Source organism: Poecilia mexicana, unplaced genomic scaffold (genome assembly GCF_051168715.1).
Source record: "Poecilia mexicana isolate PSO_F unplaced genomic scaffold, ASM5116871v1 scaffold_5, whole genome shotgun sequence".
Lineage (NCBI taxonomy): Eukaryota > Metazoa > Chordata > Actinopteri > Cyprinodontiformes > Poeciliidae > Poecilia > Poecilia mexicana.
In genome coordinates this window covers 16,391,412-16,410,590 of record NW_028263374.1, presented here as the reverse complement: position 1 = coordinate 16,410,590, position 19,179 = coordinate 16,391,412, and the positions used below count along the sequence as shown (strand labels likewise).

At 41.9% G+C, this 19,179-nt stretch overlaps 1 protein-coding gene across 2 annotated transcripts; it reads right to left on the bottom strand.

Annotated features, from left to right (window-relative positions):
• Positions 1-4,206: 4,206 nt before the first annotated feature.
• rad54l2 (RAD54 like 2) lies at positions 4,207-17,920 on the bottom strand. Of its 2 annotated transcripts, none has more exons than XM_014999406.2 (22): positions 17,754-17,920; positions 15,539-15,741; positions 15,007-15,286; positions 14,772-14,908; positions 14,534-14,674; positions 13,836-14,068; positions 13,555-13,737; positions 13,329-13,462; positions 13,043-13,239; positions 11,916-12,258; positions 11,644-11,821; positions 11,336-11,560; positions 11,123-11,241; positions 10,066-10,184; positions 9,735-9,834; positions 9,459-9,664; positions 9,160-9,335; positions 7,818-8,014; positions 7,063-7,247; positions 6,837-6,926; positions 6,665-6,757; positions 4,207-5,731 (listed from the first exon to the last, which is right to left on the bottom strand). In XM_014999406.2, exons 2-22 carry the CDS (start codon positions 15,690-15,692, stop codon positions 4,746-4,748), a joined length of 4,476 nt encoding a protein of 1,491 aa, XP_014854892.2. In that variant the 5' UTR covers positions 15,693-15,741; positions 17,754-17,920; the 3' UTR covers positions 4,207-4,745. The 2 variants fall into 2 exon arrangements, with proteins under 2 accessions (XP_014854892.2, XP_014854894.2); XM_014999408.2 differs by having other exon boundaries at positions 4,207-5,728.
• Positions 17,921-19,179: the final 1,259 nt, after the last annotated feature.

Below are 19,179 nucleotides of genomic sequence, written 5' to 3'. Positions count from 1 at the left end.
GAGTTGTTTTTTTCCCCCTACATTTTGAATATATTTTCACATTTTAATTTTTGTGTATTTTCTTCCCAACAATGTGAAGAGAACTATACTGAAATGACTAATTGGTGGCAGGTTGCTATACCAGGAAGTAAGCCTTAGAATAAAACTGTTTAGAAATAATTCAGACTGTATTAGAAGATTATTTTATTTTTGAAATAACATTGATATCACATAGTTTTTATTTGATTTAGGCTGCATGTATGAAATTTTTACTGGATCAGCCATTAATGGGTCAACGTGAACAAAAAGTAACCAAAAAAATGCAGTTACAAAAACCATATTTTACATTATAAATAAGAACATTTCAGACATCAAAATGAAGGACTTGATCGTCAAGTGGATTAATCAGAATTAGATGTCATGAAAAAAAAAACTATTCTGTAATAAAATATTCTATAAACTAGAGAAAGAGAAGAGAGGGGTCAGTATAATGTACCTCGCACAGTTAATATGAAGAAATGTTCCTTATGCAAAGTGCTAGCTCCACTTTTTAAAATCAGAAATCACAGGTTCTCATGACACGCAGAAAAAAAAATCCACATAATCTTTCCGACAGAACTGAAATAAAGCAGCCGGGAGGAGACAGAGGAGCCAGCAGCCGACAGAAATCAAACAGTACTCAAACTGCGGGGTCCCGTACTTGAAAACTGAAATACGCAACTCCAACGGGGAATGATCTGTTGTCTCAGCTTATCCAGTGTTTCCTAAAGGCTAATAATCACTGCGTCTAGCCTAGTTTACCAGCAGAGGAAAGTGACGTTTCCTACATCTAAACGCCTCGAAGGCGACACAGAAACAGACGGATACAGAAAACGGGACCTAAACAGCCATAAAGCAACCGACACCTAGTGACACTCCTGACAGAAGCTACGCACACTGCATCTAACGGCGATCATCACATAACGGCACTGTCAGTTTGTAAGGCCACCGCATCGACTCACCTGCCTCGGCCACTCTCACCGGCAGTTTCACTGATATATATATATATATTAAAAAAAAAAAAAAAAAAAAAAAAAGTCGTCGGGTTCACATGAAGGCGGCGACACTGACTGAAGGTTTCGTTCACTCGAGCTGTGCAGATTCAATGCTTCCTCCAAGATAAAGGTGATGTTTGTTCTAACAGACCTCCTGTAAATAAAAGCCTCGGTTTAGGTTAAATGACTAGAACTGGTCAGAAATGTACACTCTGAAATGAGTAGGCTTTAATAATGAATGATTTGAGGCTGCTTGCGTTTTGGTCAGACTGATGATAGATACCTCTAATGATTTCATAAAAAAAAAAAAAAAAAAAAAAAAATTATATATATATATATATATATATATATATATATATATATATATATATATATATATATATATATATATATATATAAAATGGATTATCTGAAATCCACACAAGGTCAAAATTATGCATAGGCCCAGAGAAACCACACACTTTTTTGTAAACCATCAACAAACTTAAAAATGGATGCTTGGCCACATTTCCAAGAAGAGTAAAATTATTTTATATCAGATGAAGTTATAAAATGCTGAAGAACCACCAAAGCTCAGGTCTGCCATGAACTGAAAGTTGCTGGAACACCAGTGTTACTGTCAACACTGTACCCTGTTTAAAACCGCCAACCGTTGTTGAGAAGAGGCTTATCTAGAGGAGTAGAGACGAGTCTTTTCAAAACAAAGACCACCATAAACTGGTGGTGGCAGCTTCATGCTGTATGGATGCTTTGCTGTAAGTACGTCGGTGGCAATTTCAATACTTTTTAAACATCACCCGAAATGAAAAGCTAAAAACCGTCACCTTTTACAGCAGGATAAGGATCGCAAGCACAAATCAAAACTGGTTTTGGAATCAATAAAGAGGGCCGACATTAAATATCAGGGATGACCCTGATGCTAACCAAATAATTTAACTTTTACAACTTTTGATAAGAAGTGTGGTCAAATATCCAGACAGAGTTATGACTGAAGCTCGCTTATGGCTGCAAAAAGCATGAGGTCAAAGTGAAACCTCCTACTGGATAATCAGAGAAAAGCAGCAATAAACCTGTTAAGAGTTCATCATTTCATTATTAGCGCTCGCTGAAAAAACAGTTCAATTAAACCAAAAGAAAAAAAAAAAGTCTGAAATATGTATTGCGTCCATGTCGATGAGGAGTGCAAGTGAACATCTGACCAGTACTGAAAACAAATTACTGGGCAGCTCATGCATAATCCACAACTAAAAGGTAAAGGTGAACGAGTTAGTAACGTTACTCCTTGGTTTGAGCTTCATTTGGCTTTCAAATTTGCTGCTTGTTCTCACAACGCCAGCTGTCTGATACATAAAAACAATTAGCTAACTATGAATTTCAAAACTCAATACCGTTTTGGGCTGATAAAGGGAAAAAAATTAAATTAAAACAACAAAGAAAGAGTTTACACAGTACAAATCCATGTCCCAGTCCCTGTGCTGTTGACAACATGAAAGTACATTCGTTTCAGATTGGAGGGAAACAAAGAAAATCCTAAATATTTAATTTTTATCCTCGCTTATCAAAGCCGGGGTGAGCTTGTCATTATGGTCACTGTTGTGATAAACAATCGCTCTACGACCGAAATCTACACACTGCACGGCATCGACTTGCAATATAAACAATGATAAAGACTGTTATTTACAAAGTATCCACATGTCCAATAACAGCGTCACAAGTATCTTTTAAACAGGGGGTTGCTACAATGTCTATCAAACTGCTAAAGACTAAAATATGCCTAAAATTTCTGCTTTTCAAGGTAACCTTTATAGTGTATACACACTGGATTGTGTACTTTGTGACAAACGCTAAGATCCCTTTATCTACAGAGGAAATGGAGAACACTAGTGTTCAGCAGCAGAGTGTTCAACCTGTCCACACTCGACTGTTCGACAACAATTCATCGTGAGAAAAGCCAACAGGAAGCAGCTTCCGTCACGCGTTTAAAACGTTGGGAACGAAAACTGTAAAAATGTAGCAGAGGCTGTGGGAGCCAACGCCAGATAAGATTCGACTGGTCCTCGTTTGACGGATCTGTTCCCGACGCTCCCGCTGAACAGGACGCAGACATTCAGCATAAGGATTTTGTTGCACTTTGTAGGATTTTACGGTCCGATTCTCGTATTTCGAGACAAAGATCAGTGTGTGTGTGTGTGTGTTTGACCGATGAAGAGCATTAGAAATGGGAATTACTCATCCCTCGTGAACTTCTTCGCATTTCGTCACATTACAACCATGCCACGCATTTGATGCGTTTTGTTGGGACTCTGTGTTTCGCACCAGCATAATGTGGTGGATGATCGAGAAGTGGAAGGAAAATAATGCAGGTTTAAATGTTGTCCTAATGAAAATCTGAAAAGTGTGGCAGCTCCCCTTCTTTCTGACACCGTTAAATAAAATCCAGTACAGCTAAATGTCTTCGGAAGAAACCTGATTAGTAAATACAGCGTGGAATTTAATCAGACTGTAAATTCAGCTTATGATTAGTAAAGAAAAAACACAGCAGACAGGTCAGAGGGAAAAGGTGTGGACTTTAAATCAGGGTTGTGAGATGAAAGCCAAAGATTTCAACATTTTTAGCAAAAAGAGGGACTCTTCGGAACTCTGGAGGAGCTGGAGACATCCACTACTCAGTTAGGGTAATCTGTTGACAGGACTCCACTCCCAACGAAAGGCTGGCAAGAACAGGCAGAAAGAAAACCATAAAAAGACCTGAAGGCGCCACAGCAACTATGTGGAAAAAGGTGCTCTGATCAGACGACATTACAAAATGTTATTTAAGGCAGAAAACAGACCATCCTCAAAGTGAAACATGACAGTGGCAGCATCATGCTGAGGGGATGGTTTTTAATCAAAAGACAGGGAAGTTGATCCAAGTTGATTTGAAGATGGATGGAGCTAAATACAGGCCAAAAAGTTATAATGGAATGATTTAAATCAAATCATAGAGGCCTAGGCCTAGTCAAAGTCCAGACATAAATCCAATTGGGAATGTTCACCGTCCATCCATTCTGATGAAACTTGAGCTATTTTGAAAGATGGAAAAATGGGCAAAAACTTATGCATTTGGTATGAAAAACTGTCAAAGAAATCGCAGCTGTAATTGCACATAAAGGTGGAAATACTAAGTATTAACTCTGAGGGAGCTGGACAGAAATGCATACCACACTTCAAAAGGTTTTTATTTGTGAAAAATTCACGTTTTAGTTTCCTTCGACTTCACAATTATGCACACGGGTGTGTCTATTGTATAGAATCGCAATGAAATACACTGAGGTGTGTGACTGGTACAGGACAAAATGTGAAAGGCTGTAAGGGATACGGAAACTTCTGCAAGGCACCGAGTGAAACAGAACCCGTGTGACCTGCTTATTTCAAAGAACTGGCTCAGAAGTAGCCAACTTTATGTCTGAGGAGTAACTTATTCACATTTAACCCACTTTAGATGTAAACTCAGAGCTGAGTTTCACATTTCCTCTTCTTGGTCACATTTGGATTCTGAATACACTTTCAAACCATGATGGATGTAATCATCACAGAATTATTCCAGGCCTTTTGCCTCTGAGTTTTATCGCTTTTGTATAATAATTCCCATTTCTAATGTATTTTGATTATTTTCTGACTGTAAAACTGTTTAAAACAAACAAACAAACAAACAAACAAACAAAAGAAAACCTGTAGTGGGACTCTGAAGCCCTACTGTCCCGTCACCTCTATGACGTCATCATCAGAGCTGTCCCCGCCGTTCACCGCGCTCGGGTGTCTGTCCGGCTGCGTCAGCGCGGCGCCCAGGAGGCTGGAGGTGGGGTTGGTAAAATGAGAGAGGAATCTGGGCGTCGCAGAGTTGGAGTTGGGCACGGAGAAGCCCCCCGACCCCGAGAGCAAAGGGCCGGGGAACATTCTTGGTGAGGAGAGCAGTGGCTGACTGTAGCTGAGAGGGAAACCTGAAGAAAGCAGGCCGGCCATGTTGGGGTTCATCAAGTACGGAGGCAAAGTGCCAGACGGGAGGGAGGAGGAGGTTGCCGTCGACGACATGGGAATGGTGGAGGAGGCGGAAGAGAAAGCTGAGGACGAGGGAGGGAGGTGTCCGTTCCCCGCGGCCGGCTGCCTCAGGAGGTCCGAGCTCACCGAGGGGAACATGGACTGCAGGTCGGCCAGCGTTTGTCCCGGAGATTGGAGGAACGAAGATCCTCCTCCTGGCATTAGAAGCGGCTGACTCACGTGACCCAGGCTCCCCAGGTTCCCCAGGTTCAGACCCACCGGTGGGAAACTGAGCCCGCCGGAGTTCACCGACAATCCGGGGAAATGAGCCGGGACCGAGGTGTGCTTTCCTCCCGTCTGCACGTCGTCCTGGCCGCCGTCACGCTTCCGCTTGCCGCCGCGCTGCGCCTCCGCGGCTGAACGTAGCAGGTCGTTGCCGAGCTGTCGGCTCTGATCGCCGGTCTGAGAGCCGCCCTGGTCCCCCGCCGTCGCGGACGGCAAATCCAGAAGCGACGACGATTCATTCGCCCTGCCGGCAGTGCCGCTGCCTGTGGACGACGCGTAATGGCTGAGCTCCTGGAAGAAATCCGAGCTGAGGGGAGACGGGGGCCGCTGGTCGGCGGAGGGGGAGCGCCCCGGCTGGTCGACTGGAGACGAGCAGCCGTTGCTCACTGGGTGAATCAGGGAGGCTTGGGTGTCTGCTGAGGAGATAGAGATGATATTGAAGAAGATGTGGGAGTAACCCTAGTTCACTTTGAAAAAAAAAAATCAGATAATGGCAGGAAATTACATATTAATATAAATGACGTATAACTTGATAGTGCCTACAAGATCCTCCTTCAAAGCAGAAACAGAGACATCTGATTAGCTACTGCATTGTTGGTTCCCCTGCAATATAAACAATCTCCAACTTCTCAGGTAGCTTTTATTTTAACACGGAGAAACAGAATATCTGTTAGAAATCCCCCCCACCCCAAAAAAACGCATCCATGAAAATAATAAAGAAGCCGCTTAGTGAAACAAAGATCACTTCCAAACAAAAGGCCACTTATAACTTTGCTTTGTTTAGCTGCGCAGCGGTAAGGGGTTTATTGTCTTGTAGGAACATTGGCAGCATCTTCCACAACCGATGTTAAAGAAAAACGTGGAGAAAGTGTTTCCATGGAGGAGTGTGTTTTACACACACAGCTTGTGGTCAGAAGTATTTGTGCTCCACATGATGAGCACCAGACCAATTCAGAATCCTGGTTGTTTGAAGGGGATTTAATTATTACTATTTTACTCAGCGACACATGACCTTTTTTTTTTTTTTTTTACCTTTTATGTAAAGTATTTGTTCTGGAGTTTTGATGATATTCTGCCTCTGTAGAGCAAATAAAATCACCCTAAAAAGATTTGCATTAAATTAAGGATTAATTTTCCATTCCAGGTGAGTAAACTTACAAAATGAGCAGGGGATCATTACTCATTACCCCCACGCTGCACGATTAAAACTTTAATACAGGCTTTACTTGATGTACGTGGCAAGGAAAGAGCTTTACGATTACAGCAACGTGTGTAGTATAATCCCTTTAGACAATTAAAAAAGCAAAGTGATGTGGAAGAAGTCGATGAAACAGCAAAACGTTCTGCACCTCTAGATGGAGCAGACGCTCCAGCTGCCGGTCGGCTGATCTTTCCAGATCGAATAGCAAAAATCCTTCCGTCATTCGTCCTGATGTAAGTACCTGTATTAGGGCAAATTAAACGACTGAAAAGGTTCGCCAAGATGTTCTGTTTGAAGAGGTCTCTTGATGAAGATGTTACCTTTCGATCCTCTAATGACGTGGATGCTCTCTCCTGCGCTGATGTGAGCCTGAACGTCTGTGGAGCTGTTTGCTCCTGGGATTACAATGTCTGCGGATCCGGGTGAAAGTTGTACGTTATAATCTGATTACACTTCAAAAGCTTGTTAAACATTTTACTGCCGGTAACGTCTTAAACACTTGAATCGCTACAAATCTCTCATTTGCAGTAGCTATTTGTTAGATACCTGTTGTGGTGACAATCCTTTGCACATAAACTCCTGCTTTCTGCAGGAAGTTGAGAGGAAGGCTGCCGGCAGAGCTGGAGCCGGCCATTCCCATGCCGACCTGCCGAGGCATCATCGGGATCGGGGTCGACTGGATGGGCCTGACACTCGCGACTGGCTTGTCGTCCGGCCGCGTTATGTGGCGCCTGGAGAGACAAACACAAACGTGAGCTGCAGTTCCAATAGTAAATCACGGGCGATTTTTCTGCCAAAATCCAATAGCACACATTTTCATTTTGAAAACAGGACTTCATGTCTTTCTTCTCAAAACTTGTAATGCTTGTACTCAAAACTTCTCCTCACGCTCACACTCTCTGCTCACTTTTGGAAACGCCATTTGGCACAGTCGCCTGGCAACCTCTCTGCCAATAAAATGAAAGTGTTGTACTGGGTGCGTTTGTTTCCTTCTAGAGGGCGTGCCTGTGTGGCTACTATCGATTGCAGCAACCTGCGCCCTCCACTGGATGTAGGAAGAAACGATGACGTCACCTTTCTGCTCCATAGTGCACTAAACATCCACCAGCAGTGTGCTACTGATCGCTAATACCTACTGACTTGGGGAGGAGTTTGTTCACCCAACCAACTCCCTGCATCCAGTGGGTGGCGCAGGTTGCTGCAATCTATCACTATTGTGATAACAAGTGTAAAGATTAATGGGTTACAGACGTAAAGATCTAAAAATAAAGCAATAATCAACTGAAAACGGCGAAGCCTACCAGCCGCGTTGGTTAAACGCTGCGATGCTCGCCAGCGAGTGTTCAGTTGTTGGGTAGTAGGGCGCGTACGACGGGCGGGAGTACGGTACAGAGGCTCGCTTCTCGTCCTCGTAGCTCTTTTTTGCAGCTCTCTTCTCTGCTTTGGTCAGTTTTGACTCCTTGCGGTCCATCAGCAGCGACTCATGGTGGAAAGGTGGCTAGAGGGACATCAGACAGAAAAAGATGGACTTCAGCTCCACAGGAAAGACATCAGGGATTTAAAGCTATTGATGTTTGGAGACTTCAGATTACTTACTTATTCACCACCTCAAAACATAAAATCTTTTCATGTTAGATTCTACTGGATATACTGGAGAAATGTGTGTTTTTTTCATGTTGTGGGCTCTTACAAACCATTTCTTATTTGGTAGCCGAATTAAACTAAATAAATGCGACTAAAGACGCAAGGTGCTTCACATAAAACATGCAGTGAAGCAAAATGAAAGCATTATGAGAACTTACAAATAAAAAAAATAAGTAAATTTTCTCTCCATAAAAACAGGAAAAACACTGAAAATAAAGTTATATTTAAACGATTCATTATTAAAACGAATGTGTTTCATTTGAATTTAATGTGATAATTACAGAGCAGCGCAGAGTTGTGAAGTAGAAGAAATTTGTCTAAACAAAATCTGAAAAGCGATTCAATACTTTCACAGCTCTCTGAGTTTCTACCAGCCTCGTACATCTAGAGACTGACTCGTTTTGACAGAACAGCAACATAATTCTGCCAGCGACGTTTCAGCAGACAGATTCGGGGTTGGACAATTACTGTATTGTTTTGCTGTTATTGATGAGCTCAAATATGTTAAATCTGTAACTGTAAACTTCTAAATTTCTGGATTTAATTACAGAGCTAATTATAAGAACAGTTGATATTTATTACCTCAATCCTAAAAGTAACAAAAAGTCACAGACTAACACTCTACTTCAGGTTTGGGCATTTAGTTGAATTGAGGAGTTTTATTTAATGAGGCCATCAAAACACAGATGCTTCGTTTCCTGAACGAAAACAAGAGCTGACTGACTTTGTTACTGGACTTTAACATTCCAGTAAATTTCGCAGACCTGAAAATGTCCTCCTTGTTTATTCAGTTTGGAGATGTTTTAGACATCTGTGTGTTTTTGCACTCCTCAAACAAAGAGAGACGCATCAACCCAGCCTGTAGGGATCTGAGCCCCTTGGCTCATTCTGCAGCAAAACACCCAAACCTCCCGTTACGCTTGAAGAGCAACAAATCTAGAAGCATGCCTGAAGCTTCTGAAGTTGTTACACGGAGTAACGCCTTTCAAGCAACTCTACCTTGGTGATGAGGTTCGGGTAAAGCTCACAAGCTCGATATATCACCGACTCCAACTCTCTCTGCGATTCCAGTGAGATCCTCTCAGCCTCAGGCTCCTCTTCTACAAAGTGCAGCAGCGACTCAACTTCCTTACGGGTGAAGTTCAGCACTGGGTTCAAGTCGTCAACCACCCGGTCTTTAAAAGAGAAAGATAAGGGAGTTCTGTTTCAGAAAACATTGGCAACTTTCTAAGAAGGACGAAAGCTGCGAATGAGTTAATATCCATCAAAAAAAAAAATAAAAAATGTGAGGCTCTTACCCGACATGCCCTGTTTGGAGACCTGCCTGTCATAGATCTTCTTCTCCAGGGTGAAGTCACAGACCAGGCGGTAGATGTAGCAAGGCTTCCTCTGACCGTAGCGGTACACGCGACACACCGCCTGGGCGTCGTGACACGGGTTCCACGACGCGTCGAAGACGACAACACGGCTGGCCCCGATCAGATTCACCCCCAAACAGCCCGCTCTGCGGGAAGACGACGACGTTTAGCGCAGAGAAGAAGCACGAGGTCCGGCTGCGAGACGAAGCGGCCTACCGTGTGGAAAGCAGGAACAGCCACGCTGCTTTGTTCTCTGGGTCGTTAAACTGATTGATGAGACGTTCTCTCTCTGACGCAGATGTACTCCCGTCCAGTCCTGCAGACACACATCAGCGCTGAAACAACTGGACAAGCTAGGTAACTCAGAAAGCATTGACAGAGATGAAATATTGAAAAAGAAAAAAAAAAAAAAACACTTGCTATGTAAATAAAAAGTTATCAGAGATGAAGCAAAAATGTGAAAAAAATTAATTTTAGTGCAAAACACTTTATGATTAGCGACTGGTTAGGGGAAAAAAAAAAAAAAAGCAAAAGTCGGACAACTTACTGTAGTAGTTGAGGTTGCGAACCCAGTTTTGGTTTTGGCTGTCGCTGGGGACGATGCCGGGGGGCATGGGTCTCTTTGAAAGGAAATCCTCGATGACTGTCAGAGTACTTAAACTTTGGCTGTTGGACACGATAAAAATCCATCAGAACATTTACTGAGCTCAGAGGCGCAGCCAAGAAAACAGGCATCATATTATTTAAGCTGCATGCAACGAATGACTGGACTGGATCTGTATGCTCCAAAAACGGGGGCGAGCTGAAGAAATGTTGAATTGAATATTTTAAAAGTTAAAATCCTGAACAATCATCTTCTAAACATTTTCAAACTTATTATGAAGCAGGATTTAGTTGTTTTTTTATTGTTTTCCTCTTAAAAGACGGTGATTTGGGCATCTTGCTCAAGTATTCTTTTCATCCACTAAACTTTTCCACGTTTTGTCACATTACAATCAGAAACTTTGGTGCATTTTAGAGAGATTTTAATGTGACAAACTGACACTAAAAAGTGGATAATTGTGGAAAAAATACTTACAGTCTTTTAGGATTCGTCTTTAACAGCGTTTTACATTAAAATCATAAATCTTTTGCCTATTTTTCTTAGCAGAACAGCTCAAGATCCGGTCAGGCTGGAAGGAGAACGTGTGTGTGAGATTGATTTTCAAGTTTCTCTACAGATTCTTGAATGAATGTAGATCTGTCCTTTTTGTTTTTGCTGAAGTCGTTTCTTAACTAACATCTTCACAGGACAGATGTATTTATACAGATTTCTGAAGGCAACTGGCTGGACTGGATTTTCATTCGGGGTATTAGAGTAAAGAGGGTAGTGAGAACTGTTTATATGCCGAATGTTTTAAGAGAACATCATATTTTATTGTTTTAGATGTAAAACAGGAGTAACAGAAAAGCTTTTTCACACTTTTTCAGATCTGAAATTTATTAAAAACCAAATCGTTACTTTTCCTGCACAGTAACCCTGTCACACTCCACTTTCTGTCCAAGAAAAGTATAATAAATACATAAATGTCTTTTTTCTCACTCATGCAGGACAGAAGACTTACCTGAAGACCAAAATCTTGTCTCTTCTTCTGACGCTTTCTTCAATCAAGTGGAAGAGCAGAACAATCTTAGCTGAGTTTTCTAAAACTCCCGTCCGGTAGTTTGACATGATGTCCTTCGCCTGAGAAAGAATTAAGCGCAGAAAGTTGGCTGGATTTCCCTGGTATTTGCTTTGCTTTAGCTGCATCTAAATGCCGGGGTTGGCCCTAACCTACCCATTCATATGTGATGACTTGATTGGCTCTTTCTTGAGACGGATTGAGCGGCGGCAGGCTGTTGTTGCCTTTGCTCGAGTCGGCCACTTTGGTCTTCAGGCCGGCGCAGGGAGCAGGGCAGCGTGGGTTGCTGGCTGAGGTGATGTCATCCAGGTCCAGGTCCTGCTCATTGGCCTGGTTCTCCTTCTCCAGGGCTTCGTAGAGGACGTCGGGGTGATTCCAGATCTGTCCAGAAAACCACAGGTTAAAGCTTTGCCGAGGAACGCGACACGGAGGCGGCTCTCAAAACGAGACAAAAGCAGTCTGACCTTGCAGCAGACGCAAAAAGCTTTAAGTGGGTTAAGGCCGAGCCAGCCGCTGTTCCCTGCCTCTCGGAAGCGCTTCATGAACTCGGTGTACAGCGCCTTCTGAATGGGAGAGAGCCGCACCAGGATCACGAACTCCTCCTTATTCGGGAGGTGGTGCCTCAGCACGTCATGGCCTCGCCTGCCAAGGACAATAGCGACGCAGAAAACAATGGCAACGCAGATGTAATAATAGATACCCTTCGGTGAAGCGTTTCCAAGCGAGAAAGGCTCACCTCTGAACGAAGCCCTCCAACAAGCTGTGCAGCACATGACTGCGGTAGCGCATCAAGCGGACGTCTTGGGGCGTGCTGTCCACGCACTGACCGTTCAAGATGGGACGCTCAAACATGTTGCTGAACTCCTGGCGCGTGCCCAGAAAGTCGGGCCTGACGAAGTCCACCATGCACCAGTACTCTATGAGGTTGTTCTGCAGCGGGTACCCCGTCAGAACCACCCTGCGCCTGGAGCGGATGTTCTTCAAGGCCTGCGACGTGCTGGCGTGGTAGTTCTTAATGCGGTGGCCCTCGTCGCAGATCACCACGTCGGGACCGGGCCGTGATATCGACTTTTCGATCCCTGGTGGATGAGGCAGTGCGATTATTAACAAGCGCCGTCCAATTCATTCATCCTCCTTGAACTGCTCTGTGTTTTGTTACGTTGCAACCACAAACTTCAGCCGTTTCATTTGAATTTTATGTGATAAAACAAGAAGTAGCATTCATGTGCATTCAGTGCCCTTTACTCTGATGCTCCTAAATGAAATCCCGTTCACCAAACTGACCCCAAAATTCACCTTCGTGTGGTGTGAAAAGTGTTTGAATCCTTCCTGGTTTTTTATTTTTTTGGCATGTCTAAGTGTTTCATCAAACCAATTTTAATATTAGTCAAAGTAACAAAAGTAAAATAAAAAATAAATCAGTGTTTAAATGAAGGTGTTTATTGTTAAGGGAGAAAACAATCCAAACCTTCAGGACCCTGTGTGAAAAAGTCATAGCCCCCTAAACCTAATTACCTCTTGGGCAAATGCTATCGGTCAATATCGATAATGATTGATTATTTTTTTGGTTGTTAAATACTGCCAAACTGGTGATGTGGCTTTTACTGTTTTATCCAGGCCGTTTAAACTGTCATGAGGCATGAATCCTGAAATTGCTGCTGCTCAAGTTGCTCAACAGGTCGTTGCTAGGTAACCAAAGAGTGAGCGAGTTAATTGATGCCATCAGTCTTGCTTAGCTGGGTTAGCTTGAGCAGCTAACGTCTTTCCTCTGGGTGTCATTTTCAGCCTTCGGATGTCTACAAATGGTGCACGACTAGTACAAGCCGCTGCATATTTTCACACGTTACGTATCGCCATGGTTACCTTTCATGAGCTCTTGTTGCCTGTCCTCTTCGTCCAGGTCAATAATAACCGGCCCAGCTGGTTTTTTTGTTTTCCTCTTCTTCCCCATCACAAAGCTCTTCTTCATGGACAGCAGGCGGTACATCTCATAGCCCATCAACAACACACCTCCGTCTCTGGACCACTCCTCCACAACCTTGGCCCTGGCCACCGTGGTTCTGAGGGTCACACGGTCAGAACGATCAATGGGTAAAAAATATTTCAACGTAAACGGTCACAGCGGCACATCGGCTGCCACGTTACGTACTTGTGCTCATCGTTGAGGATGTGAACTTTGAACGTGCGGCCAGTGACGAACGCGGGGTCGGTGTCAGGAGGAAGTGCCTCCTGGGGTGGGAGCCAGAGGTTAAACTCTGTCAGCCAGTTCTGGAGCGTGTTCACCTGGGGTGCGGAGAAACACAAACATTGAGAGGTGAAACTCAGGAGACGGAAGAATCCAGAACGTGATGTTTCAAAATATGTTCATCACTTACGGGGACGATAGCCAGAACAGTGTGGGCCTCCGTGTTCTTCAGAAGGATGTCGATGAAGGAAATGACCTGCAGCGTTTTGCCCAAGCCCATGCTGTGAGCGAGGATGCAGCCGAAGCCACTGCTGGTCTTGTACCGGTCCAAAGACTCGATCAGGTTATCGTAGAGAAACCGGATTCCCCCAATCTTAAAGGAAAGGAAAAAAATGAGGCTTACCACACACTTCCTGCGAGTTACACATTAAGCTTTACGTGAAGAAGAGTAGAAAGAGGTCGCAGTCGTACTTGGTGAGGTTTAACAGCTCGGGCCAGCTGCGGGGCGAGGTAAACGTCTTTCTCCTCCGGAGGGTGGTTGATGTTCACCAGCACTCGACCCTGGGCGTCAGGCAAGTTGAGCGCGTCGTTTATGTGAGCGCCGCTGCTCTCCTCCGAGCCGTGGGCGGCGTCGGCTTCCTCGTCAGCCGACTCGCTGCTGATCTGCAGGGTGTCTTCGTCCCCTGAACTGAGCTCAATTATATCTGCAACACCATTGAGGAAATAAACAACTGTTGGTGCGTAATCAAATCCCACTCGAAGGGTGGGCGATATGGACTCTGAATTTCATTGTGATAATGATAAAAATGATGACAACATCCAGTTATTACTTCTTTTTAACATTCCAATAAAAAAAAAAACAGGCTTCTTCAAGACGCTGCTCAGTTAAAAGAAGTGTGATTTATGTCACTGAGCTTTCCACAGTGACTGCATTTAATAATAGTTACAAATTTACTGATGTTTATTGATGCTCTCATGAAACGGTGGAGAAAATAGTTATAACATTTCCGATAATACAGTTAATTTGGATTTTCAGTTAACATCATGAATTGATATTTATCGAGGCAACGATAAATCAAAACTCTTATCATGGTTATAAAGTTTTCACAATAAATGCACACCCCTAGTCATACTGCTTGAAACTGGCTAGAGCTGTACTATGTACTCACCATCTCCGATGGCGAGGGCGGGCAAATTTATATCCGCTTTCTCATCTTCCTCACCGCTACTATCCAGACAGATCACATCCTGTTTACCTTGGAGAGCAGGAACCAACTGAGATACTTCTGCTAATAAAGCTGCCGTCTCCACTGTTGCAAAAAAAAAAAAAATCGGAAGAAAACAGGAGATTTACAATTAAAATATCGCAGGACAATCATTAATAATTTCTTGATCACAAACAGTCACCCAGTTGAGCGTCCGCGAGAGACGGGGCCTGCGTAGGAAAGTCCTTCCTCTGCTGCTCCAGTCGTTTCCGCCTCTCCATCTCCTCCTGCTGAGCTGCTTTGGTTCCAGCCTCCAGCTGGTCCTCTTGCAGCATCTTTCTGTGAGCAGAAGTAAAAAGAAGCAAACCTGCTCGTGAACCGAAAAAGACATTAACGCGGCTCACCTCAACGTAAAACACACATACATACAGACATACCTGATGTTCTTCCTCATGTGAGCTGGCTTGGCTGGCTTTGGAGGTTTGGAGCTTTTTGAAGATTTGAGTGATTTTGTTAATTTAGAGGCTTTGTCCTTCTTTGTTTTTCTAGACGCGGCTTTGCTCTCACTCGAGTTCCCCGCCCCGGTCGGAAGCTGAGATCGAGAGGCGGGTCTGGAGGACGGCCGGGAAGGAGGCTCTGAGGAAGGCTCTCCAGAGGTAGTTGAGTTGGAGTCCCTGCCGTCCCCATCGGCTCGACTCTGGGCACTTGCAGGTCGCTCTTCAACGAGAAAAGACTTATTACAGTTAGTAACGCCCAACTATTCAAGTCTGCATGTTGTATATTCAGACAAAAAGACGGTTAAATTAAAACACATTGCTTTGTTTCAAGGGAATTTGTGTTGCACAGTTTTAATCATTTTGAGGGTTTGACTTTGATTAGGCCATTGCAACACAAAGTCCTGTTTTAAATACAGTTTGATTAAGAGCTATGTTAATGAGTTATGGATGAATATAAAATATCGTCACCCACCAAGTCCATCATCTTCGTCGTCTCCATCATTTTCCTCCTCGTCTTCCTCCAGGTCTTCTTCATCCTCATCCTCCTCCTCCTCATTTTCCATACACTCCTCTTCGCTGTCAATGCTGGTCTCCAGGTCACTTTCTGAAATTGCCTCTTCAGACATGTTGTCTTCCAGGGCAGTCAAAGTATTACCTACATGCCTTCATCAGGAACTTAAGAGAAAAAAAGTCTCACCTTTCTGTCCCAGTTATATGCATCTAAAAGACATTTGTTTGATATCAGTGGCCTCTGTGAATATTAAGCTGGCATCTGAAAACATTCAAAGTAAGTGACTGACCAGTAAGGAGCTAAAAACTTTATGTTCTCAGAGCTTGAAGATCACGTGCTTTACAAATTGTTGAACATAAACAAACCTTGGTCACAAACATTTTAATTTGTGCAACTATTTTCCAGCCTAACAGGAAGAAAATGGAACGCTGTCAAAGTCTGATAAGAATATTTAAAGTAACATTTACAATTATGTTAAAAATAAATTCAAAATAAGATTTCTGACAATTTTACTGTAAAATGATGGCCAAGCTGTAAGAAGTGTGTTGGGTTTATTTTTACGAAGTATTTACTAGAGTTGGGTGATGACAAACACAACACAATTACAGACGTTTGCGGTGTAAAGACCAGATTAGGTTTCTCCAATAAATTACCTGGAGGTTTTTCTAGACTCATTCACTTATTCATTGTTCCAGAAAGCTACTTTCCCTCCCCCTAATTCATGTCATCTGCAGAGCTGATTGATTCCTATCAAAGGTACACAGGATTAGAAAATATTATCTTAATTTCAAATGAGCAAAGTCTGAAACTACACTACTTTTGTTCTGGAATCTACTCATTGCTCATCACAAGTCTTTATTATTGAATTCTTATTTCGTGCCACTAAATGCAAACTGCTATTGTCCAATCAACTGATACTGAGTTTGTTTTGCATAAACAAACAAAACATTCATCAGAAAAAATCCAGAAATGGATGAGTGAAACACAGTAACTGTAAATAAAAATGGCTCAATAAATATTGTGTAACTTTATTCTATCATTTCCATCGATTCGTCATTCTGATGAACACTCGTTTTATTTTATCTCGGTGTTTGAACAGGCTTAGCAATAATAAAAACTATTTAATCATTAATCCAAATAAAACATCTCGGCTGACTACTACAAGTAGGCAGGGCCTGATATGAGGTTCTATGGTCTCCTTCAGTAAAAATACCACAGTTCTATGATATAACAGCATTAGCACAACATAAATAAAATTAAAACAACACGATTTTATCAGTTTTGTTTAAAACAGGAGGGCAACAACTGTTCCTATTCAAGTCAAAACAACATAGCTTTATAACTGTTACAGCTGTAATTTTGATACATGGACTTAAAAAAATGTTTCATTAAATAACAGCTACATTGAGCATTTATTTTTCACATTTGTATTGCTTTAAATATATCTGCCATTCTGATCTTTATAGACTAACAAAAGCTAACTGGTATGATTAGAAATATTTAAAAAAACAACAACAACATCATTTTCATTTGATTTTTGATGGATGTACATTATCCTTAAATTATGTGTTTAAATACTGCATGTCTGATTTTTTAGCTAACAACCCAAATTTTAGCATTGTTTCAAATGTCTCTTTATGTTATTTTAAATTAACTTGTTTAAAACATAAAACACAATTCTGGTCCTTTTTCTCAGTGGGGCCACTACACTAAGCTTACCCCACTGCCTCAGAGCTAAATTAGAAACCTACCAGTTAACATTAAACCACCTCTGCTGTGTTGCATTATTATTATTGTGCAAAAAACAAACTATAGGCAATTGATTCGCTATTCAACGAGGAACACCGCGGCGTCCAGACATATGGCGCTTTCTCAAGCTAAATTAAATCTCTATGTTCGCTAATTACTAAACAACAAAGGTATTTTCAGCCGCTCGAAAACAGTTAAGCTCTTCGTGTGCTGGAGAAGCAATGTTTTACTGAACACTGAGCTACAACAAGCGACACATTATCCCACTAATAGTGATGTCCAGTTGGATGTCCCTGCTAGACAATGATTTGATAAATGTGTGGGTGTAACGTAGCTAAAGCTAAGCTAAAACACAGCGAGGCTAACACGCGAGGCTAATTGATGCGCATCAGCTGCCCTCAATCATTCAGGTGTAGTTAGAGCTCACCTTCTGTGCGCTCTGTCATTCAGGTAGTCAGCCTGCTAGTAGATGCAACCAACATTCAGTCGAAAAGTACAGTAATTGTGTAAATGAAACGATAAACGTTGCTAATTTCCATTTTTCCCAGTGTGACCATAAATACTGCCCCCGAAAACGGAACTCCAACGAAGGTTCCTGCGCCCTACTTTCAGTGAAGATGGAGCAAGATGCAGATTTTTACATTTATATCACAAATTACACTTCCGACAACGCTTGTAAATATCAAAAGAAGCAATCAAGTTGACGAGTGTGTTTATACGCTCTTACATTTTCTAAGTTGATAAAAGAAGGCACGTTATGTAAACTTAATTTAGGAAAAAATAAGAAGACAGTGAAAAAACATTAACTGTTAATGCTTAACGGAAAAATATTTATTTGCTGTAATCAAACCTTTTAGATGTATAAATGTCTCCATTGCTATTTTTGAAGATTCAACATTAGTGTAGAGCTCTTTGGTTGGAGGCTTCTTGATGAAAATCTTTTCCTGCCGTCAAAATAATCTTTTGCCACCCCAAAATGTTACTTCCAGCCTGAAAACACATAAGGATATTTAAAAAAAAAAAATCTTTTTTTAAATTAAAATTTAAATGCTTAACTGCACAGTGTAAAGACAGCCTTGTACCTCAAACTGCTTGCAAGGTACAAGCGGTTTTTTTCTTCATCTTGTTTTTTTTTTTTTGTCCTAGAGGGGCATACGTTTCCAGAATACTTAAGCCAACATTTATTTTATTTTTATTATTTTTACTTTAAAAAAATAACTAAAATTAACCGAAGTGCTAGTTAACAGTGGTTAATAAATAGACAAATATAGGGAAAAAATTGAACAAATGAGAGAAAAACATGAAATACGGAATCTCTACATAGATTAAAAAGTACATAAGAAAATACATGGTGTGAGTCATGCTCAACCTAGAAAAGCCAAGGATATATAACTCTACTGCTGCCATTAACTCAGTTTGCTTTTTCTTCAACATGTAGAAGTTTTTGACCTTTTTGTGTGTACTTAGTTCAGATTTCTAGTTGGTTATGACAGAAAACTGTTCACACTGAGCCAGGTTCTGCTGGAGGTTCTTCCAGTTGAAAGGGATTCCTTCATTCACACTGTCGTCACATGCTTGTTCAACATGAGGGGTCAGATTTTTACTCAGAAAACAGATATGTGGAAAAATGTATTTTATAGAATAATCTTGACTTCTTAGATTGACAGGTTTTATTTATGTATTATTTATTTTTTGTAACAATGGCTGTTAAAACTCTTTTGGTTATGGTTTTGACAAGACTTTTGTCTTGTAAAGTTTCATGAAATTACATTTTGTGAATCGGACATATACACCCAATCTGCGAAAATTTGAATTGAATCAGAAATTGCTACCAGTTGTATTTGCACAGAAAA

What these genes read in the sequence shown, in the direction of transcription:
- rad54l2 (XM_014999406.2), bottom strand. Translation starts at nt 15,692, where the DNA reads ATGTCTGAAGAGGCAATTTCAGAAAGTGACCTGGAGACCAGCATTGAC. An exon ending in TTGGAGGGCTTCGTTCAGAG is followed by an intron (nt 11,822 to 11,915) that starts GTGAGCCTTTCT and finishes TGTCCTTGGCAG; the next exon opens with GCGAGGCCATGACGTGCTGA. An exon ending in AGCGTCTGCTCCATCTAGAG is followed by an intron (nt 5,732 to 6,664) that starts GTGCAGAACGTT and finishes CTATCTCCTCAG; the next exon opens with CAGACACCCAAGCCTCCCTG.